A 27,274-nucleotide genomic window follows, 5' to 3' on the forward strand; every position below is an offset into this window, starting at 1 on the left:
ACAAGTCAAATTTTTACAAGCAATAAAATAACCAAAAGTTAAGAATATTTTGTACCTATTTAATAATTAAGTATTTATCTTAAATAGAAACTGTTCTAAAAATTTGTCAACATCCCTATTAATGTAACTAACATTTAACATCTTTACAATAAACCTACCGGTACCTACCGGTTTGGCCTAGTGGGTAGTGACCCTGCCTACGAAGCTGATGGTCCCGGGTTCAAATCCTGGTAAGGGCATTTATTCGTGTGATGAGCATGGATATTTGTTCCTGAGTCATGGGTGTTTTCTATGTATTTAAGTTTTTATAAATATTTATATATTATATATATCGTTGTCTAAGTACCCTCAACATAAGCCTTAATGAGCTTACTGTGGGATTTAGTCAATTTGTGTAATAATGTCCTATAATATTTATTATTTATTTATTTATTTATAAAGAATTTTAATAAAAAACATTGACAAATACAATTTTTTTGTTTTTTGCACCTCCTAATTAGTTAATTTAAGTTTCATTTCTCCACTACCTAAAGGTTGTCTGGAAGAGATCGCTCTGTAGCGATAAGGCCGCCTGTTGTTTACCTCTATCTTCATGTATTATATGTGTTTCCATGTACATTTTTTCAGAGGTTGTGCAATAAAGGGGATTTGTATTGTATTGTATTGTATTGTAAATTATTAAGAGATGTAAAAGTCTCTAAGTATCAGAGCTAAATTATATATAATAAAAAATCGGCCAAGAGCATGTCGGGCCATACTCAATGTAGGGCATAACCACGCCCTAGAGAAATACGCCCGATAAAAAGAATGACTTGACTTTTGACTTTTTGACCTTAAGCCCCAATTAAGAATTAAGTATGTCTTTATTTTTATCCATTTATTTTGATCTCCCACACACAACCGCACACAATACTATTTTAGATTAGGAGTTTTTGTGATTGTGGTGTAAACCTTTACAGGCCAATTCGAATGTGCAACTACTGGCATACAAAACGATATGAATGAATTATATTAATTAGTATTTTATATGGAATAATATTTACATCAATTATATGAGTCACTTCATTTGAAGATATAATTTTATATTAACCATGTAGTTTCCCTATTGTACAGATAGCATCGCACACATTTAAGAGTAACTATTTTGATTAAAACTGTGAAAAACAACTTCCACCCACTTCCGCTTACTGGTTCCGAACTTCACTTCAAGAAGTTCGTTTGATCATCAATAAATAGGTCTGATAATTAGCTTAAGATATTTCTGATAATAATACGTAATACTGTCTTACTATTCATAAGTGCTTGTTGCTAGGCCTACATGAATAAAGTATATTAATGAACTTTGAACTTTGATATCTAAATGATACTAGTTATTATTCGCACCTGTGTCTTGCTCACGTTAATACATGTACGGACAGAAATGAATGCGCAAATGATATCTGGACCAAAATATGTTTTAATGCCTAATAGAAATTGTGTAAAAGTTTTGTTTCGTAGGACAAATTAGTTTATAAGAAAATACATTTTATTTATTTTTAATTAATTCAGAATATTTATATTGTTTTCTATAATAGTCTATCATCATTGCAGCGAAGGTTTCACGATTACTACGAGTACTTATATTACTTATGCCGATATTTAAAAGACATGGGATGTCCCAACAACAACTGTATACAATAAAAAACCTTAAAATAATTCTGTTAGAAAAAATGTCGCAGGAAGAGCATTGGTTAATAGTAAAATTAGTAAACAACAAAAATCTTTTGGAATCCGTATTTGAATCATAAATATTTCTGTGTTATGTTTCATTTTATAAATTATGCTAATAAATATTTGGGGCAAAAAGGTAACGCAGTGGTAATAATAATAGTAAAACAGTTGACATAAGGAAAATTACAGAATTTTATTAAATATTATGTATACACTATTATTATATACATAATATTTAATAAAATTACAAATATAAGTGTAATGTTCTCCATAAGTTATTGATTTCAATTTGGAAGGGGCAAGTTTTTAGGTATCAAAAAGTATTTTGGCCCATTTAACTGACATCATTCAGATATCGCACGATATCAAGCGCATGTTCGAAATGGTCTGTTAATATTGTTTTAACGTGGGTTGTATTGCCTTTCAGCCTATATGTCGGGATTTAGATTCTTTAAATAGGTAGCATTAAAAATATACAGAGAAGAATCGTATTAAACGCTGATTGATTTTTAACAGACAGAAACATTTGCGAACCATGCTATTAAGCTTAGAATAAATTTAAAAGTGACAGAGAGAAGGATATGAAGTCTTTTTTAGTCTGATTTGACGCCAGGATGTCGCTTTTTATCTGATCCTGCCTATCCCGGCACCATTTCAACCATGACTTAAAAAGTCTTTTGTTTTCACACATTTCCTCATAGATTAAGCCAGCAGATGTGAACTTAATCCTAGCGTCCTTGTGAGCGTCCGCAACATATTTATTCCACCCTTCTGTATGCCTACTCGATCTGCCTCTCCGCTTCCTACTCGACCTCCCAGCCGCCTCCGTCATTGTACTGATAATGTAGTTATACATACTGTCGAGGATTTGTTTATATTTTGGCTCATTATATACCTTATCCGCACAAGACTTTAATTCTTCTACAAAGTCGGCCAACTTCATCTTCTCGTGGCAGAGCGAGAATTTAGCTGTGCGGCTGATGTTACACGAGTATTCACAAAGTTAATATGCAAATTACTCATACTACTGTTTTAAGAGAAACCATGTTTCCAGAGGAAATATTTACTGTTCTAAATTGCAAAAAACATAAGAATACTTTGGAAGCCCTGTTTATGTTAATTCGACGTTACATGGCACATTACATTACAATCACAAAAACCGCGCCTCATAATGTCGCTAAACAAGATGGCGACTTCAACAAAATGGCCGCTATACGTAGACAAAAGAATATAGATCATTACCCACTAGATGAAGTTTGAGATTACTCGCACTTACCACATATTCACGTTCACACAGGTGTCTACTAAACTATTTGGGTTTTCGTATAATACGCAAGCGTTAAGTCCATCGACGTTTATGAGTTATGTGATCATTTAAAAATTACAACACACATATTTTATTGTTAAATATAAACTTGGTCGCAGTGATAAATTTAACGACGTAATATACCTACGTTAAGCGTCTTTCAATTCCAACAAATAGTTGAAAATCTATCATGTTGATATTTGTGTTTACTGGAAAAAGACAAAATTTCATGAGGGTAGTTTTATAAATAAGGAGAAATCAATATTGGACCTGTCTGAGTAGCGCCACTCACAGGGTCATATTCTATGGTTCCTATTTACTAATTACGTACAATTCTATAAGTTATTGAGTATCTACAGTATATATGTTTATTTAGTATTATTTTATGTAAACATTGCTGAATACCTATTGATTCTAAAATTCAACTCTAAGTAAATTAAATGGACAGGGTATTTATATATTTTCATAGGAATGTTATAAACCAGACAGTAATAGAAATGGTTACGGACAAAGTCCCGGAGACAATAATAAGCTTACACAGTGACATCAAAATTATATCTAAATGAAGTTAGTCTTTCGGGCGTCTCGTCTCCCTCACCCCAATCCATGCACGGACAACAACTAGCAAATGCCGCACGCGCCACTGACATCATGTAGAAGTGGTCTGCCTGGCAAAAATTAATTTTTTTCTTTATTTCAAACAGTGATCGTGTCTGTGCTTCATAAGTTCATAATGCGGTGACTACGGGAGGTAGTCAATACAAAAGAATAAAGGTCCGTTCTCATCCCACAGCCTAATGCCGGTCCCGGTCATTTTACGCTCATTCCGATGCAAATTTAAGGGCCACAACGTTTTGAAGACTATGTAAATACGGCAGGCTTAAGCATCAGATAAAGACATCTATGCAAAAGATTTTGATGAAAATACCAGATGGTATTAGCTTGCTGGTCGGAATTGAAAATTTAATTATACGAAAATGCGTTGGATAAGACCCGTGAGCTCTAGGATTGGCCGTCTGCGGGTTGTTTGAGGTCTTGAAATATTTTGAACGCAATTGACGATCTGTCTGGCCTAGTGGGTTGTGACCCTGCCTATGCATATGCAGACCATGGTAGGGTTCATATTCTGGTAAGGGCATTTATTCTTGTGATGAGCACGGATATTTGTTCCTGCTTCATGGGTGTTTTCTATGTATTTAAGTATTTATATCGTTGTCTAAGTACCCACAACACAAGGCTTAATGAGCTTAATGTGGGACTTAGTCAATTTATGAAATAATTCCATTAAAAAATAATCAAGGAAAACAGTGGAATCTCTCATTTTCCACTCCTCGCATTGTCACTTTTAAGCGTGTTAGGGCTACTTCCACCATTCCACTACCCAGGGTTAAGCGGTTAAACCGTTAACCCAGTGTCAAATTGTACTGAAACCATGGTTACTCCAGGTTTAACCGGTTTACCACGGGTTAGTGATTGGTGGCCCTTATATACATATTTATAATATGTTTTACCATACCTCCCATACCTACAATTTTATATTTATTATGTAAGGAAACTGATATATGGAGCGAGCTTTCTACCTTTTTTTTATTTCTCTATGATATAGCTACCTACCTAATTAATAAGTTTATATTGTATTATCAATTTATTCATCCTCCTCCTCTCTCCTTGGTTCGATCTCCTCAGTGCTGAGAGTTGTGACCTCCTACGTGGACTATATGATTCCGGATGGCAGATTTCCAGGCTTTACGATCCCTTGCGACTTCTAAGGCATCATGAACCTTGAAGTTATTTATACTTTGTATGAAATTTCAGATATTTACAAACTATTTCACGCGGTTTCCGAGAAACATGATTTTTTATGTTGTAAATGGGACCTTCCTTGGCAAACTAAGTCTCACAATAAGCTAAAATAAGGCTTGTAGGCCCTATTTTACCCACCAGTACCCCTAGTTAAGTGTAAATTTATTCGATGGCGTAACGTGATGTACGCGTTTGCGTTAAGTCTCATTTTGTATGGGAATTTGAGTTTCCAAAGCGTTCCGCTTGGCGCGCTGTGTCTAACTAAATCCCATACTAAATGAGACTTAACGCAAACGCGCACGTCACATTTCGAAATCTAATAAGTTTACACTAGGGACTCAGGTTACAAATATACTCAAGCAAGACATGTTGTTAAAGAACCATGTTTTCTCACCAAGCAATATAATCATATCAGTGGAAGATACGTCATAAACATAAACCATGAAGGTTTACGATACCGTCATAAAGTATAAGTGCTATTATTATTGTTTGTTTGTTGTTTACCATCCTTACTTTCTATGTTGGAAAGTAATGTTGCGTTATTGAAGGAACGATAAATAGGCTAATACTGTTATAGTACGTGTCATCCACGATGACGCTCAGATTTGTCAAATCTAACCTTTAATAACATGTTAATACGAATCAAGGCATGGGTCGTTGTGAATGACACGATCTATATATTTATACTTTGTAAATATACCTCTCACGTCGAATGATGGTCTCTATGAAAGCTCCTTCAAGTCTCATTTGGTTGAGGTGAGTGTAAGTAATAATTGAAGAAATATGTTTTACCGTACAAACAATCAAACATTTATTCAGCAAATAGGCCACAGGGGCACTTTTACATGTCCATTTTTACAATCAATAAAAATTACAAAATACAATTACAAATATGGAATCTATGAAATAATATATACTTTATTAGAGATGTATACTGTCTCTAAATGTCAAATTACACCAAAAAAAACTATGATATAAAAATAAAACCATGGCTTATCCATAACATTTTTTTTTGTTTCACTTCAATATGTTTTCTTTTTTTTTCTTATAGGGATCCTCATAATTTTATTGCATACCTACTTCCAAAATTTGACAGATCGATTGTCAACTCTATTGCTTGGAATTATTAAGATTGAAGACTCCCATCACTGGAATTCTTCTTAAACACATACAAGAAAATAATATAAAACTTTAACGGCTCTACATTTTCTAGTAAAATCATCTTATGTCTATTGTCCATTTCTTATCTCTCCTTATGTTGGTATGCCTTCTAGTTGTCAAAACTGTTACCTTTCCCGCTCTTTTTCTAATAAACTGTACATGTCCTGTGTTGTCTGTGATGTCCATAACAATAAATGTTTTTTGTTTTAGGTACCTACCATAAGTCCTTTTACCAAACCAAAATTTATCATACACCGAACATGCTTATCGTGCGTGGTACGTCTTAAAACGTCGTCATTGGCAAAATCCCTCCTGCCAAAACACAAGAGGGGGAAAGCCAGGAAAAAAAAAAGATTGAAGACGGTAACTATTGGGGCAGTGTCCACTATATTGTAGCATTGCAACAGTTATTTACGATAGAAGTGCAGAAAATAGGAAATTCGCAACGAGTGGTGATAAATTCTATAAAACGACCAAAGGGAGGATTAGGTAAACACGCGTAAAGCACTAGTTTTGTCGATCTTATTTGTAAATTTCGTAAAGTTTGGACTGCTAAAATTGGTAATTTTTTATATACATATATACAAAATAAACTATACTTCAACTATAATAAACTACATTTTTGTTACTATAAATTTGAAGTACCTAGTGTAAATGAAAGTTAGACAAAATCAATTTTCTCCAGAAATTACTTTAAAACAAGTGACAATTTCTCTATAAATTTGAAGTACCTAGTGTAAATGAAAGTTAGACAAAATCAATTTTCTCCAGACATTATTTTAAAACAAGTGACAATATCTCTATAAATTTGAAGTACCTAGTGTAAATGAAAGTTAGACAAAATCAATTTTCTCCAGACATTATTTTAAAACAAGTGACAATTTCTCTAAAAATCTACCTAATTTCAACGTAATTTTGATACTTAAACAATCTACAACATTTGCTGATTCTGTTCTTATACATTATTTTGTATTATTAACCACCATAATTTTTTGATGAATTTTTAAAAACTGCCCCTTATCGTCACATATTACCGGGGACGCACGCTTGCGACCTCATTATTAAAAGGCAAGATGAGAAGACGTGCTAATAGAAACCAATACTCGTACTTGTACAATTTCAACGACTAAATCTATCAATTTTACATTTTTGCTCTAAAATCGTTACCGGGCTCTTAATAAAATAGTTTTAAAGATTTTTTTTCAACTTTTCAAGCATAATTATATTTTAAATGTGCTACATTTAACGATATGGCCTCTGCATTGTCTGTCAGTTTTTAAGCAACGGCACAGTCTATACATATTGGTGAAAAATACCTTCCTCAAAATAGCTCCGATTTCACCAAACTTTTCGGCCACATAACATGTTGAAAAATGGTAATAAAAAACAAACCCCGAACCCTGTTCAGCCATATGCTCCAACTAAAATGTAGTCAAAATATTTCTCTTTTTAAACTCCCAAACACGACAACCCTCACAACATCTTTATCCTCCAGCCTGAGAATAAAATTTCAACTTTAATCCCAACCACTAAAGTTATTCTTACGATAGCTAGTTAGGGTAGATACGAGTGTGTTGAAGTTAGTGGACGTTCGGTACTCTAAAAACTTTCTCCCATATTTGTTAGAACGTAAAAGGCGGCGAGCCGCATCCAGGGTGGTATTCGTATCGCTGTCGAGCGTTGGCAAGTCAAGGACTTAGTTGAACCAATATTGAATCGGTATATGGACGTGGCGCTGCCCTGGCGGTGAGACCGTGGTTATTTGACTTACATCCATCAAATGTTACTTATCCTCCTATACAGTGCCGGATTAACCATTAAGCAAAATAAGCACTTGCTTAGGGCACCACGTCTAGGGGGGCACCAAAATCGTTGGCAAAAAAACGAGTGGCTTGCAATATGCTGATTTTTTCCCCATACTTTACCCATTGGTTCGTGGTTGATTTTTGATTTCCAGCATTCTGCAAATCTGTCAGCCTTTGGGCCAAAGGGCCTTACACCCAACGTAGAGCTCAGTTCTAGAAACCTACTTGTCTTCAACCCTACGTGGAGCTTGTTCTTCAGCCTTCTCGGAGTGTCGAATTTAATAGTAGATCTACACTTTTGTCTTAATTCATAATTTTGTCGTGTCCGAATTTCGCTCGCTTGCAACTCGGCCTTCGGCTTCGCACCGAAGTCTTAACAGATTTTCGAGGATCGGAATTTGTCACTCATGCTGCTCGAGCTCTTGCACACCAGATTGGTTTGCGACGTATTGCACACGGCCAAGCTGCAGAGCCGCGATCGTGCGACCTAATTGCCAAAGTTTTATTATAAAAAGACTGATGACGGAATCAAAGGCTAAAGTGCAGGTTCGGGGCCCCACAAAGGTCGAAAACCAAAAGCATACGGTTTTATTTTAACCAAAGGTTTCCTTTAGCAGAATTAATCTTTGTTTTCCTAAGATGTAATTAAAAAGTGATGCCACCCAGATTTTTGATTCAGGTTTATTTCAGCTTCGGCGAAGTCGGTCAGTCGGAGGTCAATAACTGTTTAAGTTTAGGTTCTAAGTTACGTTTGGTATCATTCTCGACAAAATCTAAAATGTAGATCATACCAAATTTCATTCAAATAGGTGCAGCGGTTATTGATTCCCCACATAAACTTCCACCCTCCTTTACACATCCTTAGCGATGATTTTTTAGATTAAAACTATCCTGTCCTTTCTTGAGACTAAACTAATTATGTCTATACCAAATTTCAACTAAATTGGTTCAGCGGTTGAAGCGTGAAGAGGAATATTAAAAAAAATTAAAATTTTACATGTTTCCACTTCGGAATGGTGTCAATGTGATACCATACTCGTAAATGAGTTCGAGACTCGAAAACGATAACAAACATAGCTAGTAAGCTTAACTGATGTAGATATCAAGATAAAGTTGAGAGCCCACCCCCTCCTCTAAAAATGTACACTACAAAACTTGGTGGCTCCACTTCTTAACTAAATCAACCTTTAGGTCCTAACTCCTAGGGGCCAATCCTGCCAAGGGAATCTTCGGTTCGAAACGCCTATTTCATCGGCTGCAATTAACTCTAATCAAGTGCTCTTTTGAGCGAGGCCAAACGCCGAGCAGCAGGAGAGCCATGATCACATTGGTTCGATTTCGTTAGGTCTTATTCATACTCGGCTTTTTACTTTATGCAAAAGTCACATAAATTTGGCCATGTGTCCAAATCCAGGCTTTCGTTTCTCGCGGCTGGGCATTATGCCTTGTTAACAATTCGCCATTGGTTTTTTTTATAGCGCGCCGCCATCAGTCTCTCCGGGCATCTAACCTTATGAGGACCTCAGCCTTCGACCTCATTCACACAATTTCTCAATTCCAAGTTCTGCTTTCTTGCAGCGTGGCCTTTGGCCTCATACGTAAAAGCGCCGATCGGACCGCGCTTTAAGCCTTATGAAGAGCTCAGCTTTCGACTTAGTTTTTTAAGGCCATAGATTCTTGCCAGAGCTCGGCCCTGCTGAAGCTCGACCTTTGGCCTCACATGAATGCGCTTCTCAGAAAAGCTCTCTTTTCAACCCTGTGTGGAGCTCGACCTTAGTCCTCGCTTACACTGGGTATTTTTTAGCTCCCCAGCTCTCTCGCAACTCCGCCTTTAGGTCTTGCTCGGAAGCGCCAAGTGGGCACTCTGGATCTTAAACCTTATGAGCATGGCCGTTGGATTCGTTTTTTGACTATTGCCACCATTGGTTCAATTCCAAGCACTGCTATCCTGCAGTTCGGCCTTCGGCCTCGCACGATTGCTCGCCACGGTAGAAACAACTGAGGGTCAACCGCGAACCACGTTCGACGTGTTGTCTCCCTGTCGCACATACGAATTTACAATTGCCTTTGGGCCTCAGTCCTTATGTAACTTTCGGGTTACTTTTGGTCATGTTACTTCTAGAGTTTATTTGTGAAGTGAACCAAAGCAGGTTTTAATCACATAGTTAGCCGGAAAGGCAAGTACACAATCATAGATATAGGTAATTTCAGTCATTTAGTTCACGCATGCTTTGATAAAGGTGACAATAGGATGGCGACTGCACCAGCGTTACTGTTGCAACGTTACTGCTGCAGCACTGTCAATTTCCTTGATAAAATAAGTAATGGATTGAAAATACAAATTGCAGCAGTAATGCGACCATGAACGTCACTTAGTATACCAAAAAAAATCAATGTTGTCAATGTAATCTGGATGAGCCTAGGCAGAGGGGGCACCAAGATCTAGAAATGCTTAGGGCATCAAAATTTCTTAATCCGGCACTGCTCCTATATCCTTTAAAAAATTTATTGACCTAAAATGAGACTTGGCCTCCGACACAAGATAGCGCCACTTTTCTGAGTCATGCGTTTCTTCACGCCAACTGTTGTCTCGGAGTTTCGCGCAGGTCTGCCTCCACCACGTCGCTCCAGCGATTACTCGGGGCGTTCGATAGGATGTCGTCCTGATAGGCGGCCCAAGCTCTTTTCACGCTTCGATCTTCATTATTCATCCTTTTAAAGTAACAAATTCAAATCGTGTTTTTAATTATAATGGAATTCAGAACTGCAGAAATGACTGGGACGCTATGAACATTTTCCGTACCATGTGCGATGTCGCTTTTAGTTTCCAAAAGTTACTAGTTGCGGCGTTCGCTTATTAACTATCTAAACACGTAGGTATTTAAAAATCTAACATATTGCTACAAATAATGGTGTATAAAAACACGATTTGGTAGTTAAATTACCAGCGGAAATACCAAGAAGTTCCCAAGTGTAATATTTTTGTCTATTTCCAAACGTTGCGTTACAACTTGTCCAGGTCTCCAAAGTTTTCGACTGCATACATTACACCTTAGATAATCCGTGTGGGCCAAAACTTGTTTTATGGCTAGTGATAGAACTTTGGCCCTTCCTTTCCAAGGACTCTAGTTTAGAAATCTCTTCTTGCGTTGATCAAAGTTTTGCCCACAGATTTGGATGACACCTAAGCTTAAAGATAACTGAAATGTGCAAAAAGTAACAATGTGTAATGTGCAGTAAGTACTTTTTACACAATTTTGACAATAAAATCTTATCTTATCTCATCTCATCTCATATCATCTCATCTCATCTCATCTTATCTTAAGTAAGTAGAAAGTAAGTAGTAAACGTATATGAACATTTCATGAGTGCGAAAGAGGCTGACTACAAATGAAAAAACGTGACCACTTTTGGAGTCTCTTGGCGGCCACTTGAACATACCAAAACGTACTACTGACTGAAAGATACGCAAAGCTGAATTACGGAGATGTGGTGGGTGATTAGAGAAGCAATTAATTTACAAAAACACCATATTATTCCTGAATTGAATACCTTCAACTTGAAACTCCAAAGTCCATGAAAGGCCATGGGGTCCTAGCGAGCACAAGTTTCTTGCAGAAATTGCGAAGCGTCTGGTTGACATAACTCATGACCGAAGAGCTGGCGATGGCGGCTTCCTCGCAAACGATAACTCGCTTGCGATACAACGAGGAAATGCCGCCAGCATCCTTGGTACAATGCCTCAAGAGCCTATTTTAGATTTAAGCTAGTTATTAATTTAGTTTAGTATTTGTGCAGTTACTGTAATACCTATGTAAATAAATGAGAAATATCTTCAATCACACTTGACATCATTCCGACTTCGGTCGCACTTTTTCGCGCGATATTTGACAGGTAATCTTATACATCGTAGATTTGTTTAGCCGGGGGCCAAGTTCTTACACTGGTCGCCCTGGCTTGACGCTATACTCTTCAAGCGATATTAACGTACCACACGGCTTGTCCCGGTTTTTACGAGCAACCACTTGCCACAACGTCAGTTCTAGTTGTTAGGACGACATTTTTGTTAGTTAAGGGCGGTCCAATATTGTATTAAGGCTCCAGTGATGTTGCGCACATTTTGTCGTATTATGGGGGCGGAAATAAAGAAAAATTGGCCTGTGCGGACACGTAGCGTGATTTCTAAAGTGCGGTCTTGAAAATATTATGTGGGTACACGTTTTTATGAGATGGCAGTTTCTACCTTGCTTATGAAAAAGGGAGTGGTTTTAGTGCATGTTTATACCTATTTTGTTTGGCTCGTACCAATGAGTTATTCGGAACTTACATATGTACGAAATATCATTTGATATTTATTACTAGCTTTTCGGTGAATTAAAACATCGTGAGGAAACCTGCATACATCTGCGAAGAAATTCAAAGGTGTATGTGAAGTCCCCAATGCGTATTGGGCTAGCGTGGGGACTCTATAGCCCGAGCCCTCTCGCGCTTGAGAGGAGGCCTGTGCCCAGCAGTGGGACGTATATAGGCTGAATTATTATTTATTATTTATATTTTGTACCTAAATTATGGAATGCCCCGAAAACATTGATGAAACCTGTCGTAAAGAAATATTTGACTTTTTTGGCAGTTAGGATCCGTTGAGTTGCAAAGAATGTTTATTAAATCTTGCATGTTGGAAATTCAACCCAAGTATAAATACTCCTACACGCAAAACCCTAGAGCTCAAAACAATGCATTTTTTTTTTCAGTATAAATGGAAATAAAATTAGAGTTAAGTATTGCAGTTTGTTAAAAATGATCCATTTGTATTTTACTACAAGACTTCTCGTACACAGGATTCTTTCCGGCAAACATGCGGAGGAAAAGAAAGGAGATGCCTTGTGTTGAAGAAATTGTAACAAAGAAAGAGTTTTCAGGAAAATTGAAACTAACTCAAAATATAATAAAAAGTCTTAAAGAGCTTTTAAGAAAAAAAAAACCTGATTACTATGTAGATTACTATCAAAGTCGTATTGTTTCGGAGAATTAGGTGAAAAACACTTTAAAACATGTTCCTGTTATATTATAGACTTATTTGAGGTGTCTTATTTCTCAACATTAAATTGTAATGAAACTGTGTAAGGCGATTGTTATTGCATTTAATAGGTAAAAGAGTTACCATGTTTATTTTATTTCAGAAGTGTTTTCAAATTTTTTTAGTTACGATAATGTGATACGACCATAATTTTATTGCTTTACTTTGATCTGTATGTAACTTTAAAAGACTTAGACGTTGTGTTTTTGTACGAAGACCTGCTCTTGTCTATTGATCTCAATGTGTTTCTTTATGGTATATTAAATACATTAACTATAAAATTCGTTTTATTACTATAGAGTTCCTTCCAGTAATATGACCTATTAAAATTATTTTGTTGGCATAATTCACTCCTATTTTAATAATAAAGAGGCATATTATCAAAAAGGTCATAAAATATGCTTAGATAATTAAAATGAACCTGACCTAATTCATATTACGCCGAACAAAGAGAAAAAAAGTTTGGTCGAAAAGTGACCTTATAGTGACTAGTTTCAGTAAATCGTATTTTTAAACTACTATTTCATAAAACTTAACCTAATTTTACCTCCAATGACGAAGGTTTATAGTTGGTGTTTACTTTTCAGTACAAAAAATGCATGCACCTCAATTATTTTAGGAGTTATCGTTAAAAGAATGCAGAAATGACTCAACGTCGAATCTTATTTTGCGATTTGCCAAAAAGTTAACATTTTGTTTTAAGCCAGTTTCATTCTAAAGGTGCGCTATGTTTGTAAGCCCATTCATTTGGCACAGAGTTTTCTCCATTGGGCATAGTACATAGCTAGTATACCTATTTTTTTTCTGTGTTTGAAAATTCTTTCGGATAGACTTTGCCCTATTGGTATCTTTTGTGAAATTTTGCCCTAGACTTAACAAGAGCTGCGGCCAACATTTCTTTGTAAAGAAGGATGGTGTTTGTTTGTAATGCTTTGAACTTTTAAACTATAGACCAGAGGGGTAACATTAGATATTTTTTTTAATATGATATAATTTAGCTAGTTGAATAATTGAACCTAAAACTGATAGATTCGAAGATTGTAAAGAGTACAAAGAAACAAAGTTCAACCTCACTTTCTTGGCACGTGGCAAACCAAGAACAAGCGGGCATCTCGCTCGTTTTTGCCCAGAACGTGCAAGTTGTGGAATGAGCTACCTTCTGAGGTGCTTCTCTTGCGCTATGACATGGGGTTCTTCAAGAAGCAGGTATTTAGGGTTCTCAAAGGTTGGCAACGCATAAGTGGCTCCTCCGTTGTTGCTTATGTCCATGGGCGGCGATGACTGCTTCCCATCAGGCGGCTCGTCTACTCGTTTGCTTCATATTACATTAAAAAAAAGGTGGGAACTAAAACTCTATCTCCGGTATACGGTAGGGCAACGTTTACGGAATCGTTCGGGTAAATTCAGTAGAAAAATCTTGATTATTTGTCAAGTTGAGATAGAATCATCTTGTATTCCATCCACTCATTCATAGAGTAGGCGCTCGGCAGTAATCCGGAAGTTGCATCTTTGATGGTCCGCTTTATCCGGCAGTATACATAGCCGAACGCCGGATTACAGAGCGGTGGCTTCACGTGTTGGTGTTGGCTTCATGCTTTTATTTCCCATACAAATGCACTAATCCGGCAGTCCCAACAAAGGGAAAAATATTGGGTGCCGGATTATCGAGCGCCTATTGTACTTTTACACCTTGAAAATTGTATACGTCTTTTTAATTGTTAGGCATTTTGCACGACTCCCTTACTGTGGTTATACACTTACACGCCGAAAGAAGACGCAGCCTACAGCATTAGAATTTGTGGTATTCATTTCTATACTTCATAGTTGCCTGGTTTTATCTCTATAAAGGGGTAAGATTGCCAAAACTTCCCTACTGTAATTTATTAAACAAGACAACAAATTTAATGTACCTAATACAAAGTAAATTCTCCTATCTCTCCCTGCCAGAATCATTGCTATCAGCTCGTTTACCTTCCAGCAAATTTGTATGCATAAATCGTAACCTTATATTTAATACGTAAAATAAAACAAATGACTGCCAAGGTCTACGAAGAAAGTAATTCCGCGCTTAGCAGATAGGAATCTGCCGGCGGCGCCGCTAAAATGCTGCCTGCATTTTAATACGAGTCCAAATTGGATTTGCACCGACCAATTGCAATGGAAGAAAAGAAGCGAATGGTAAAATTGTACGTGTCAGTTGTGTTTTAAAAAAACGTTTTATGCAAGAAACCGTTTCAAAGCAATATTGTAAAATGTTAGACGATTTTGCTGTAAGTTTTAATCTCGCACAAATACACAAGATCTCCCATTTGATCGGAGTGGGGACAAAATTGTAATTTGAACTTTTTTAATCGGCTCTTATTAATAAGAACAAGAACATCTTATTTATAATTATAAGAACCAAGTTTGAATTAAAGGTAACTCACATGGCAGAGCGATGGGCGATCCAGAGTCGCGGGTTTGTACCGCGCCCGAGACAGTGAATTTTTCCACTTTTATTTAATTTATAAGTTTTATGGCATCAAATTTAAACAGTCGCGAGATATACTAACAATAAACTAATTTTACGGTTGTTTTAGTCACTCGCGAGACATGTTTCGGACGGCCTAGGTCTCCTTTCGCAAGCACTAACAGTGTGAACAGCGTTCACGAAACGGCCATGCTTCGCGTACCGAATACCCTACCGTCCGTCCTGCGCTTTATGGCATCTTTTGTAGACATTTCTGCTTAAAAATCAAAATATTATCATTTTGATGTCAAAATATACGCTCGGATCGGCGTTCTTGAACTTTGAAATCAGTGCTCTGTATTGTGCGTACGGAATTCCTTCTTAGTTAATCAGCAGCATTCTCTTGCTCAAAACAAAAGGTTAAATTCCATGTCCACTATATTAGTAAACCCATTGAATTTCCCGTTCCTGCCAGCACCTGAATAGGGGTCTTCAAAGCCAGACAAGTGGAATTTTAGGCATCCCAGACTAATAATCGAGGGCCAACCCCTTTTCACCCCGGATTTATATTAAATTCCTAAGTTCCAATTTGTCGAAACAATTCCTTAGGGCGCTGTCTGACCACCATTCTGGTATTTAGTATGGATACAATAGTATTAATTGTTTGGGCTTGAGGTTTCACTGGTTTTCGGGATTGCGTGGGCAATTATAAACTATTAGCGACATGTAAGTACCTTGTTTGAAATTTGAAACGCTATTGTATTTGTATAGTTGTGTAAGGTTATTGTAATCAGTTGGGCATTAATGTTTTTAAATAAGGACCTTACATTACATACGGTCCTTATTTAAAATTATTATTGCCTATACTTCAAATACGAAATATAAACGTTTGTTCGCATAATTCCTACAACTTTACTCCGGGGCAAAGACTGCTGCTTTATAAATCGCAAGTCAGACCCCATATGGAGTATTGCTGTCACCTTTGGGCAGAAGCACCTGCAGACTTTACCTCCTTGTGTGTGTTCTACCGCTTGTACAATGAGCTGTGCTCTGAATAATTATTTGACATGATGCCAACGGCCGCTTGCTATCACCGCACCGCCCGCCGTCGGCAGGGTGTTCATCCTCACACCCTAGAACCTAAATGGTCGCGTACTGTGCGGTTTAAGAGGAATTTCCTCCCGCAAACGCTTCGGCTGTGGAATGAGCTTCCTGCCGAAGTTTTCCCGAGGGGCTACAGTATGGGGTTCTTCAAAAAATTTGTGTACAGGTTTTTTAAAGGTCGGCAATGCACATGTAATACCTCTATGTGTTGCAGGCATCCATAGGCTACGGTAACTGCTTACTATCAGGCGGGCCTTATGCTTATTTGCCACCGTCGTGGTATAAAAAAAACTAGGAGAGCTCCACACAACCTTTAGTATTATTACAGGAAAAATAATAAATTCCTTTATTGCATTAGGTATGTACCTATGTCGAATGCGTAAACAAAAAAATACTAATTTACATTTTACCAATTTTTATAAGTAGGTACTCAAATTTTACCAGTAGCTTTACCACGAATCTGACACTGAATATATACAATGTATCAACCGATGACTTACGTTAGCACGGTCCAGGTTCGGGCCGAAGCGTTCGGCACTTCAGTTTTCTATACATAGAAAGCAAAGCCCGTCATAGAAAATGTCACGTTACGTTATCACCGATCATACGTCAAAGAAAACGAAGTGTTGGACACCTCGGCCCGGGCGGAGACCGTTCTACCATGAGTCTCTCTTAAATGGTAACCTGTATTTAAAAATCGGTTCAATCGTTTTGATTCTGCAGGGAAACCAATTTACCCAACTCATTCACACCCATATATACGATGTTTCTTAATATCCTTTAATTTTAAGGGTGCATTCTTGAACTTAAATTAAGTTACTGTCTCGGAGACACCGGTATTCCAATTAACTCTGTTTCGGAGATATAATTTTATATCATAAGGCCCCTATGAACGTTTACACTTCCCTTAGGGCTTATTTACATATTGATTAATGTTTAGTATGAATTTATGGATTTGCTACTAAACGCAAGTGCTATCTCGGACGATCGATGTTAGAAATGATATTGATATGTTAAAGTTTTTAATTGTTTCGTTAAGTTAAATAGCATGTTAATGTTACAACAACGCTACATGCAGGATTAAATTACTTTTTTCGAAAAAAAAAGTAAATTAAAATTTAAAATTAGCTACGCCATTCAGTTTTCTTAAATGATCCCGCTATCCCGAAGTGACCGGAGTTTAAGAAAACACCGTGTATATAACTATACAAATCATAACCCTTAGGGCAAAACGTTCCCACTTCTGTCCAATACAATGTTTTCAACTAGCTAACTTTAATAGTCATAAAATTCCAATGTTTCTCAAACTTTTTCTCAAACACATAAATATTGCTAAGTCTTAAGAGTTACGTAACCTGAAACAGTTTAAATCCCCCATGTAGGAGTATTTTTCCCAGTTCCCGAACTCCAGAACAAGACAGCGAGCGAAAGGCTCGGTTAATGGACGTTAGAAACTTTTAATATACGCCGTACTAATAGAACAGGGGAAACTTGTACCGGAGTTAGCATGGGAGATACAACCGCGTAATCGTTGCAACTTGTTTCGCAAAATATATAAAGAAGACATATGAATGTAGAGAACAGCAAGTTAAGTAGGTAGACTAAGGAAAATGAGGATTCAGAGTCACACGAACCCGCCGTCAATAGGCCGCTTCCATACAATCGAAATTGTGCTCTCATTTTAAAATGACACTTATATTACATGAAACTTGGTATGAATATTACGTTTTATGATGGAAATAAATTTTACGTGGTTGATATTTCAGAACTACTTTGTCATTGTCGATGGATAGGGACGTCGGAGGGCTCACATAATGACGTAATGTCTTATATTGTAAAATATTGAAGTCTATTGTGTCAAAGAATAATATAGAGTATTGTGTCAAAATTCTTGGCGTCACCTTAGTTTTTCGAGGCATTTTCCGCAAATCGACAACCATTGTGCTTATTTTGCGTGAAACGTGTAGCGCTACTCTAACCATCCCAGCTCTTCCACATAACATAGCAATGTTTTCAGGTTTCTAACTGCCTCCCTAAGTGTGCACAGAGTCCCTAGGTATTTGTTCCTGTATACGTCTACCTGTTTGCAGTCTAGGAGAATGTGTTTTGTTGTTTCCTCTTCTTCCATGCATGCTCTGCACATGGGGCTGTCTCGTATCACCTTGAATGTACAGACATTTTCCACTTAGAAATCTCAGAATACCAAGCCCAATATGGTACAAGTGTAGGTTCTAACGAAGTTCACAGCACTACAATCCCGTGTGTAGAGATGTTAGAAAAGGAACCTTTAACGCCGACACGTGTTCAGCGGCTCGGAAATTAAAAACGTGGCTTTGAAATGCAAAGGGGAAACTTTTAACCCTCCAGCCGTGTTTATTGCGGGTAGTTTTATTTATTACCCTACTTAATTGAGGGGGCTTTTATTGATATGCCTTGTGATTATTATTTGGATTTTGCATTGTAATTTTGGGGTGTCAGCAAAAAGTATGACGTTGAATAATTTTATCTTCCTAAAATTCAGGGCAGTAATTTCACTGATAAAATTTTGATTGCGACACAGTAGAAATAGACTAAAGGTTGACTCACGCTACACAGGGGCAGGGCCGGGCCGGAGCTTCCGGCGCTTCGTTTTCTATGGAAAGCATTACGTCATCACCGGAGCTCTGTAGTGGCCCGGTGCGGGCTCGGACCGGAGACTAGCCGGTCATGCTATGAGCAAAAATCGGACTTCCCGGAGCCTCCGGGCCACCCGGTGACTCAATTCTTCCTTTCGGGTGATATTCCACTAGTCTAAGATCTTTGTCCAATGTGCATTGCGTCTCACTCTCTCATTAAGCAAAATGTCAGACGCAAATACACATTGGACCAAGATATTGGAAAGATGAAAAACCAGAATACCACCCTTCGCAATGTGCATGCTCGGATGTGTCGGTATATATTTGCCAAAATAAGAAGGTTACAAAACGTCATAAATTTGTTTGTTAAATATGGATGGTATAGCCAATACATTACTTGGTCGGGTTATATTTGACTCGGCGCAGAGAGAAGTTAATTAACAATGACTGCCAATCTCTATATGAAACCAAATTTCTGTAAATAAAGCTACACAATTCTACATATTGCCGGTTTTGTGGAAAGCAATAAAAAAATAGTACTTATATTTATTTTAGTCACGCTGGCTCCACATTTTACTTGAGATAGTTGATAGCGCCAGACAAGTTGCCTAAAAATTTGTTACCAATTTTAATAGTAAATGAAGTGGAATAAAAAAATGTTCAGAAGAAGCAGAGCTTTAAGAACTAAATACTGCCGTTTCGTACATATTGTCGGATTATCATATTATTGACAATGAAATAAATTATATAACAAAAGAATAACGTACTATAAGTATATATAAGTCGTTACGTAGCCGCCTGTTGTCTGCCTCTACATTTAATCAATTGTTTGTTTTTTATTTTCTTTTGTATCATTTTACTGAGGTGTTCCAATAAAGAGTATTCTATTTATACATCTATCTATCTATCTATCTACGCAAGGTTTATTACAAGCGACTTAGTTAAGTATTTATTTGACCTATATATATTTCCCGAACAACGCGGTATCCGTGAAGATTCAGTCTTTATTATTTACTTTTCCATGTTAGGTGTTACTACATGAAAGTCGCAACGGTCGCAACACGGGCGACTCGGATATATACGTCAAAATTATATAAGTTGCATAATGTCTTGATTTATTTTGTGAAATACGGAGGTGTTGCGGAAATGTAATTTAGTCGGATTATATTAAATGAGATATCTAGTAATGTTACTGCTTGTAAAAATTATTCATTAATGAGCATGTAGGTTATAAATTAATATAAATATACTAATTTTTTCTCATATTCCCACGTATTACTTTTCATTTCGTACGAAGTTATATATAATGAAATATCTCGTTAATAAATTTGTAGATTACGGGAAACTATTTCTTTTACTTAATTTAGAGTCCAACTGATCTTCTGTAAATCTGCCTGCAGAGAGTACGAACATCATATTTCAGTGCAGTTATTGAATTACTCATAAAGGTGCCTATATTTCATTTGCAATCTGTCGTTGGCGATATTATTGCTAACTGCTCGCGTACGATGCATTCTCCTGAAATAGATAGGCCATACATTTTTTCAGGCTGTAGAGAGCAGCACTAGCATGTATTATAAACCTGAGAGTAACTTATGCATACTATGCCTTAAACAGTTTTTTGACAAGTTTTCACTATGGCATTGATGCATCAAGGCGTTTTGGTTACAGATGGTCTAACGCGAAATGAAATTTCGTTACCTATCTGCCTCTCTGTCTATCGAATATGCAAGAATGCTGGAGGCAGAAACCACAATTTAGATTTTCCATTTCGCGGTAGGCCCCGTGTGTTAGTAACGCCCTCTACGCAGAGTTTTGCGTAATATTCCCTATTTTATGCCTATTATTACTGTAACTACTGAAATAATACAATAATACTCTTCGTATGTTTTATTGTTCTTAAATTAATGATTAAGACGTGGAACGCATAATTGCGTCAGGGGGAAGGGGAAGCCTATGCGCCTCTCTTTCGCACAAAGAAAGATCGCGCAGTGATAGAGAGGCGAATAGATGAACTAATGAAGTGGTTCGCGGTTATAGCCCTTACTGTATTGTAGTATCGTGTCAGGATGTCAGGACCATGATAGCTATTTATAACGATATAAATAGCTATCATGGTCCTGACATCCTGACGCTTACTCCCAGTTTTAGTACCTTTTTTGTATTATTTGGTACAAAAAATATAAAAAAAAAATTACCTCACTAAAAATCGAGAAATATTGAAAATAATGTGGTCAAAAAAGTTACAGTTAGAATAAACTTTGTATGTGCACAGTGGTGCAGCCACTCAATGTGAACCGGGCCTTCAATATAGTTCAACAGTTAATATTTTTGGCTAAAACAGTTATGTATTTTAGAGAAGTGGAAATCTTGAGCGTTTCGGGGGTTTGAAGACACGAGGGTTAAACAATTTTTTCTAACGACTGAAACACAACATTTTTTATACTACATATGGTACTACTTTACCGCACTAGGGCGTTAATTAGCACTTTACGCGCCTATGTCGAAAATTTAAAGTGCCATATGTACTGTAAAACGTTGTATATGTGCGAATAGATAATTGGCAACTCGTTTCGATTTAAAACACTCCTTTCGATCGTGTTTTAATTTACTGCCACTGGTTGTGAATAATTGAACTCGTTATGAATTAATGTATAATTACCACACCAACGCCAAAAAATATTTAAACTTCAAAATCATCACAAGTCGTCGTGCAAACTAATAATCTATGGCCCGCTGATTTTACCAGTGCAATCAGTCAACTTCGGGCAGCTTGTGGCATGCAGTTGGGGAGTAACGATCTCACGTACCCGAGTGTTCCTAGGGAGTTCTGTCATTCGAAGGAGGGTGGGTGGGACAGGATTATCTTCTTCTTGGTTGCCTTGGCCGGCCGGCCAGGATGGAGTCGTTAGAGCTATAAGTTCCAAGGGTGGAAGTGCAAGACGCGAGTTGGCACAGTGGCTGTTACAGCCACTGGGTTGAAAGCGGTGCACGCCTCTCGATACCCCTGAGCCGCTCACACCAGTGTTACTCTTGAGCCATCCCAGATGTCGCTTTTTGTGTCGTCTGCCGGAAATAAAATTGTATACCGTTTTATTAGGCAGGCGTCTGGTTTTTTATCCCATAGCTCAGTGTTTAGCCCATCGCTTTCACACAATAACCTAGTTTATTTTAGATTCCAACAACTCTCAATAGTCCTTACACCCTGTCGGGCCTGCCTCTGCGTGCGTCCTATGACATGGGCAAGGGCAGCATCAGCTCGGTGTACATCTTACATTTCATGAACGTGTCAAAAGGGCCTCTACGTTAGGTTAGGGCTCGGCGCACGCTTCTCAAAGGTCCGGAATACCATTGTTCCGTGATGGGAAAGACATACAAATTAAAATAATAATAATCGTTAATGCAATGCAGTGCTCTATTCGTCAAAGAAAATAAAATTGTTTCACACTCACAAAACATTCATTCTTATTTTTGCTTATTTTTTCATACATTAAGTATCTTTTTGTAAATAAGATCACTATTTTCTCTCTTGTCAGATTTATTTTACTATTTGAATAACATGACAGCGTCAAATGTCGTAAAAAGTATACAAGTAAAAAGGTTTAAGAAAAGAGTCCGCAACATATTATTTATTAGACCTATTAGCAAAGAATATCCTATTAGTACGGTCGCGGAAATTGATTCTTTAGCAACTTGCGGTTCAAGTAAATTTGGCTGTACATACTTATGGTAAGAGCTGTCCATTGTAACGTGACAAATTAACTGCTAAAGAATCAATTTCCTCGACTGTACTTACAAGCTAAGCCTAAAGTGCCATGGCAATTAATGCAAGCTTACGAATAAATACAAAAACCGGACAAGGGCGAGTCGGACTCGCCCAACGTGATTCCGTACTTTTTAGTATTTGGTTTTTTATATACTACTTTGGTGGCAAACAAGCATACGGCCCACCTGATGGTAAGCAGTCTCCATAGCCTATTATGTACGCCTGCAACTCCAGAGGAATTATATGCGCGTTGCCGAGCCTAACAACCCTCCTTCCCCTCGTTGAGCTCTGGCAACCTTACTCACCGGCAGGAACACAATACTATATTGTTATAGTGGCAACAGAAATACGTCATCTTTGAAAATTTCAACTGTCTATCACGGTTCATGAGATACAGCCTGGTGACAGACGGACGGACGGACGGACAGCGGAGTCTTAGTAATAGGGTCCCGTTTGGGTACGGAACCCTAAAGATGAAAACTGCTGCCATGTTACTATACATTTAAGAAACACAGGAAATCTGGAATTGACATATTGAAAAAATTATATTGTTATCTTCTTCTGCACGACTTTTTAGTATGAGGAAGCTACTTAGGTACGTAAGGCTACCCTCGATTCATTTGTTATGAGGGAGCCCTCGGCCTTAGAGTACGCATAGCACAAGGGCTACGCCCGACTTTCTCAATATGAGGCCGCCGCTGTAGCCCGACGTCAGAGCGTTCATATCATTTCGGGCTAGCATGACGGGCTACGCAAGACTCCTTTGCCATCTCACTTACTTAAAAAAAATCTTAGATTTAATACTCTTTTACTTGAATAACCTTTTCACTTTTAGTTACATGTATGGCGTGCCTAAAAATTATGTTTTTATACATTTGAACTTCTAAACTAAGTAGTAGCTTACCATCAGGCGGGCCACCAACGTAGTATAAAAAATACCTACTTTCCACTTTTCTCTTTTGGTTATCTTATAGTTATTGAGTAAAATAGCTGTGACATACGGACAGACAGATAGACAGACAGATGGACATGACGAAACTGTAAGGGTTTTTGCCATTTTGGCTACGGAACCATAAAATGCACACTGTAAATTTCAACTACCTAACCCACTCGTATTATAGATCAAAAATTCCTTTTTCGCAAGAAGTAAGTAAGCCAGTAAGTAGTTTATTTTTTGTACTTGTTAGACAATTCTATCTTAGTGTACCGAACTTAACAGTTATTTTTTTACTTTGAGAGCGCACCACCGACATTCTTAGTGGTGTACGCGTATTTCTCTGTAGCTGAATGTTTGTAGATGATTATCTTATATCGATACTTTAAAATGTTGTGGTATTCCTAACAGCCATTTTAAATATCTTCTTTTTTAAACTTAAGTTTTTCATGCATTCCTGAAACGGAACAAGTCTATGATAGGATTGATGGGAGAAAATAATGCAAAAACGCGGCATTAAGCAAAATGATCATTTGTGATTCAGGGTTAATATCTATCGGGTATCACTGAACCCCAACGTATATATTTTTGCAATACAACACAAATGCACACCTCAATAGAAGAAAATAATACTGAAAAACAATAGGCCTGTCTACTCGCTAAGAAGCACTTAGGGCAGCTTGTGATGAGTCAATCTCTAAGTAATCTGCGTAGTTACCTACCTCAAAACGAGACCGCTTTTCCATACAAACGTAGTCCCCATTACGGATAATATTTTTACAGTACATATGTTGCTACTTCACCGCACTAGTGCGAAAATTAGCATATTACGTTACTGTGTCGAACATTTAAAGAGCCATGTACTGTAAAACGTTGTACGATACATGTGCGAATAAGTAATTCGCAACTCGTGTCGATTTAAAACATTCCCTTCGGTCGTGTTTTAATTTATCGCCACTTGTTTCGAATTTCCTATTTTTCGCACTTGTATCGTAATGTACTATTACAAAATTGGATGTAGAACGAAGGGAATATCAATATCCAGAGAGGAAAATGGGGACTATGTTTGTATGGAGAACCGGTCATCCCCTTTCCTTTTAATAGTTTAATATGCTTCGGCACATGATTATTTGAGACAATATACACGCATTGTATTTCCATTACCTTAAGCAGAGAACACGGTGGCTTCGAAAGAGTCTCGGGTCATGTGGAAATAAAGCTCTTCACATAATGTTGTGTAATTCTCCTTTTTCCGAAAGTGTCCGCGAAATGTCCAAATGCACAATTGCCCAGAGTATGCAGTATTCTCTTCATCAGCTATTATGGCAGCCAGGGCCAATATTTTGATTTTATTATTTATTTCTATATCGACTTGCTTCCCATCGAACCAATTTTTTCAATATGATTGACATTTGTGACATTTGTCATGAACAGTCCGTTATTTGGACGGCTCGGTGAGCTCGGACAGCCCGGCCCGGCCTGTCTCGCGCTCGGAGACTCAACGATAGTGTCAACGCATAGAGATACTATAATATAGAGATGATGGCCCGGTCGCCCCGGCCCCGGAACGGTCCGGCGACGGTGGCGCTCCTGAAAGTCCGTGTGACGGCTCGCTCCGGTCCGCCCCGGCCCGGCCCTGGCACTGTGTAGCGTGAGTCATCCTTTACTCGTTAATCTAAGACCTTCTTCACCATTTAGTAACTGTCCTAATCATAATACGATAAAAATGGCAGGCGGATCGTATCCAGAGTCCAGACTCTTGAACGCACCATAGATAAAATGGAACAACAATCGCGAATGAATAACATAGAAATATGCAACATGCCTGAGAAGCGCGGCGAAAACTTAATTAGTATTATCAGCGACATAGGAACCGCTATAAAATTTACTTTTACGCCCAGTGACATTGTCTCAATACATCGTGTACCACACGCCGACCCCAGCTGTATTCGCCCGAAAAACATAATAGTGCGTTTTACCTCAGTTATACTACGTGACAATATATTGGCTGCATTTCGCCTTGCGAAAGGACTCAATACTTCACAAATAAACATTACTGGGTCTCTGCAAAAAATATATCTGAACGAGCATTTAACACTTAAAAACAAGCTGTTACTACGACAGACTCGCGAAGCAGCCGCGAAGCATAGCTTTAAGTATGTATGGGTTCGACATGCCACTATATTGGTGCGCAAAGATGACACTTCACCAATAATAGCTATACGAGCTGCCCATGAGCTGAGTAAGATATCGCCGAGTAGTTCCTGACCAACATGGATCAAGATTTTTCACTAAACTAAATACGTGTTGTGTTTTTTCCGTTATGGTAATCATATACCAGTGCTGCAGGCATATAATAACTACCTATTTAATATTAAAGTCGCAAAATTTGCGCGTGGGCATTCCATTATTTTCGTTTAAATCTATCCTATACAACAAAATACGTAAGTACCTAATAGTAATGAGCAAGGGTGTTAACTTATCAGAGATCATTATCTTATTGCATTACAATGTTACATTATTTGTCCGTTTTAAACACTCCGTCTATAAACACATTTATATTATACTTCTATGCAATAATGGATAGTGTTTTCTCAGTTTACTATCAAAACTGTCGAGGTCTCCGTACTAAAACGAATACTCTATATATGAACATTTTATCGCACAATTATGACGTAATAATTTTAACCGAAACATGGTTATGCCCTGACATAGCGAATAATGAGTTTATAGATACTCGGTATGTAGTTTTTCGAAGTGACAGGGATCGAACGGGCAGCGGGCGCGGCGTTGGCGGCGGCGTGCTTGTGGCGGTGCTGCGCGAACTTGGCGCTGTCGTGTGCTCTCCGCTGCCCGCGCCGCCGGGCCGACCAGCGATTTCACCGCTCGTTGATAACATTGTAGTTGCTCTGCCGCTCGGTACTCACCACAAACATATTATAAGTGCGGTGTACATACCTCCCAAACAACCCACCATAACATATGAAATTCACTTCGAACAACTGCAAACTCTGCTTTTACAAGCAAACACAAATAGTTATTGGATTGTAGGCGACTATAATTTCTCGACCTTGGTTTGGAAGAACTGTGGAAATTTCGCAACTCTGTCTCCGGGTGAACGAGAATCTAGCCACCACAAGTGTCTTATTGACTTTATTTCTGTATTCAATCTCACACAATATAACATACATTTTAACGAGCGCGGTAAAATCTTAGATCTATTTCTCGCGAACAACACTGGCTGCACAAGCGCACTTGCCCCCCTCGCACTCGTTCCCCCGGATGCCCATCATCCCCCATTCTACGTTGTTATGACCCTACCTAATTCCCATAATAAAGCATTTTTTCCTAAACCAACATATAGGTATTGTTTTAACAAAGCTGATTATACTAATATTAATAACGATATTGATAAGATTCCATGGTCGGACCTCCTAATGGACCACTCGGCGGAAAGTGCCGTGTCATTGTTCTATGAATGCATTTATAAAATTAAAAAGGATCACGTTCCTTATAAGAAAATACACTCAGATAAATTCCCATG

The 27,274-nt window shown here is 37.8% G+C and overlaps 1 protein-coding gene across 1 annotated transcript; it reads left to right on the top strand.

Moving 5' to 3' along the window:
* Nucleotides 1-5,534: 5,534 nt before the first annotated feature.
* LOC133527125 (uncharacterized) lies at nt 5,535-26,333 on the top strand. Its single transcript, XM_061864014.1, has 2 exons — nt 5,535-5,575; nt 25,464-26,333. Exons 1-2 carry the CDS (start codon nt 5,535-5,537, stop codon nt 25,996-25,998), a joined length of 576 nt encoding a protein of 191 aa, XP_061719998.1. The 3' UTR covers nt 25,999-26,333.
* Nucleotides 26,334-27,274: the final 941 nt, after the last annotated feature.

The sequence above is a fragment of the Cydia pomonella genome, chromosome 17 (assembly GCF_033807575.1).
Source record: "Cydia pomonella isolate Wapato2018A chromosome 17, ilCydPomo1, whole genome shotgun sequence".
In the NCBI taxonomy this organism is placed as follows: domain Eukaryota; kingdom Metazoa; phylum Arthropoda; class Insecta; order Lepidoptera; family Tortricidae; genus Cydia; species Cydia pomonella.

Coding starts and splice junctions, on each gene's coding strand:
- LOC133527125 (XM_061864014.1), top strand. CDS start 5,535: ATGGTCTCTATGAAAGCTCCTTCAAGTCTCATTTGGTTGAG. Junction 5,576..25,463: donor TCAAGTCTCATTTGGTTGAG/GTGAGTGTAAGT, acceptor TAAAAATGGCAG/GCGGATCGTATCCAGAGTCC.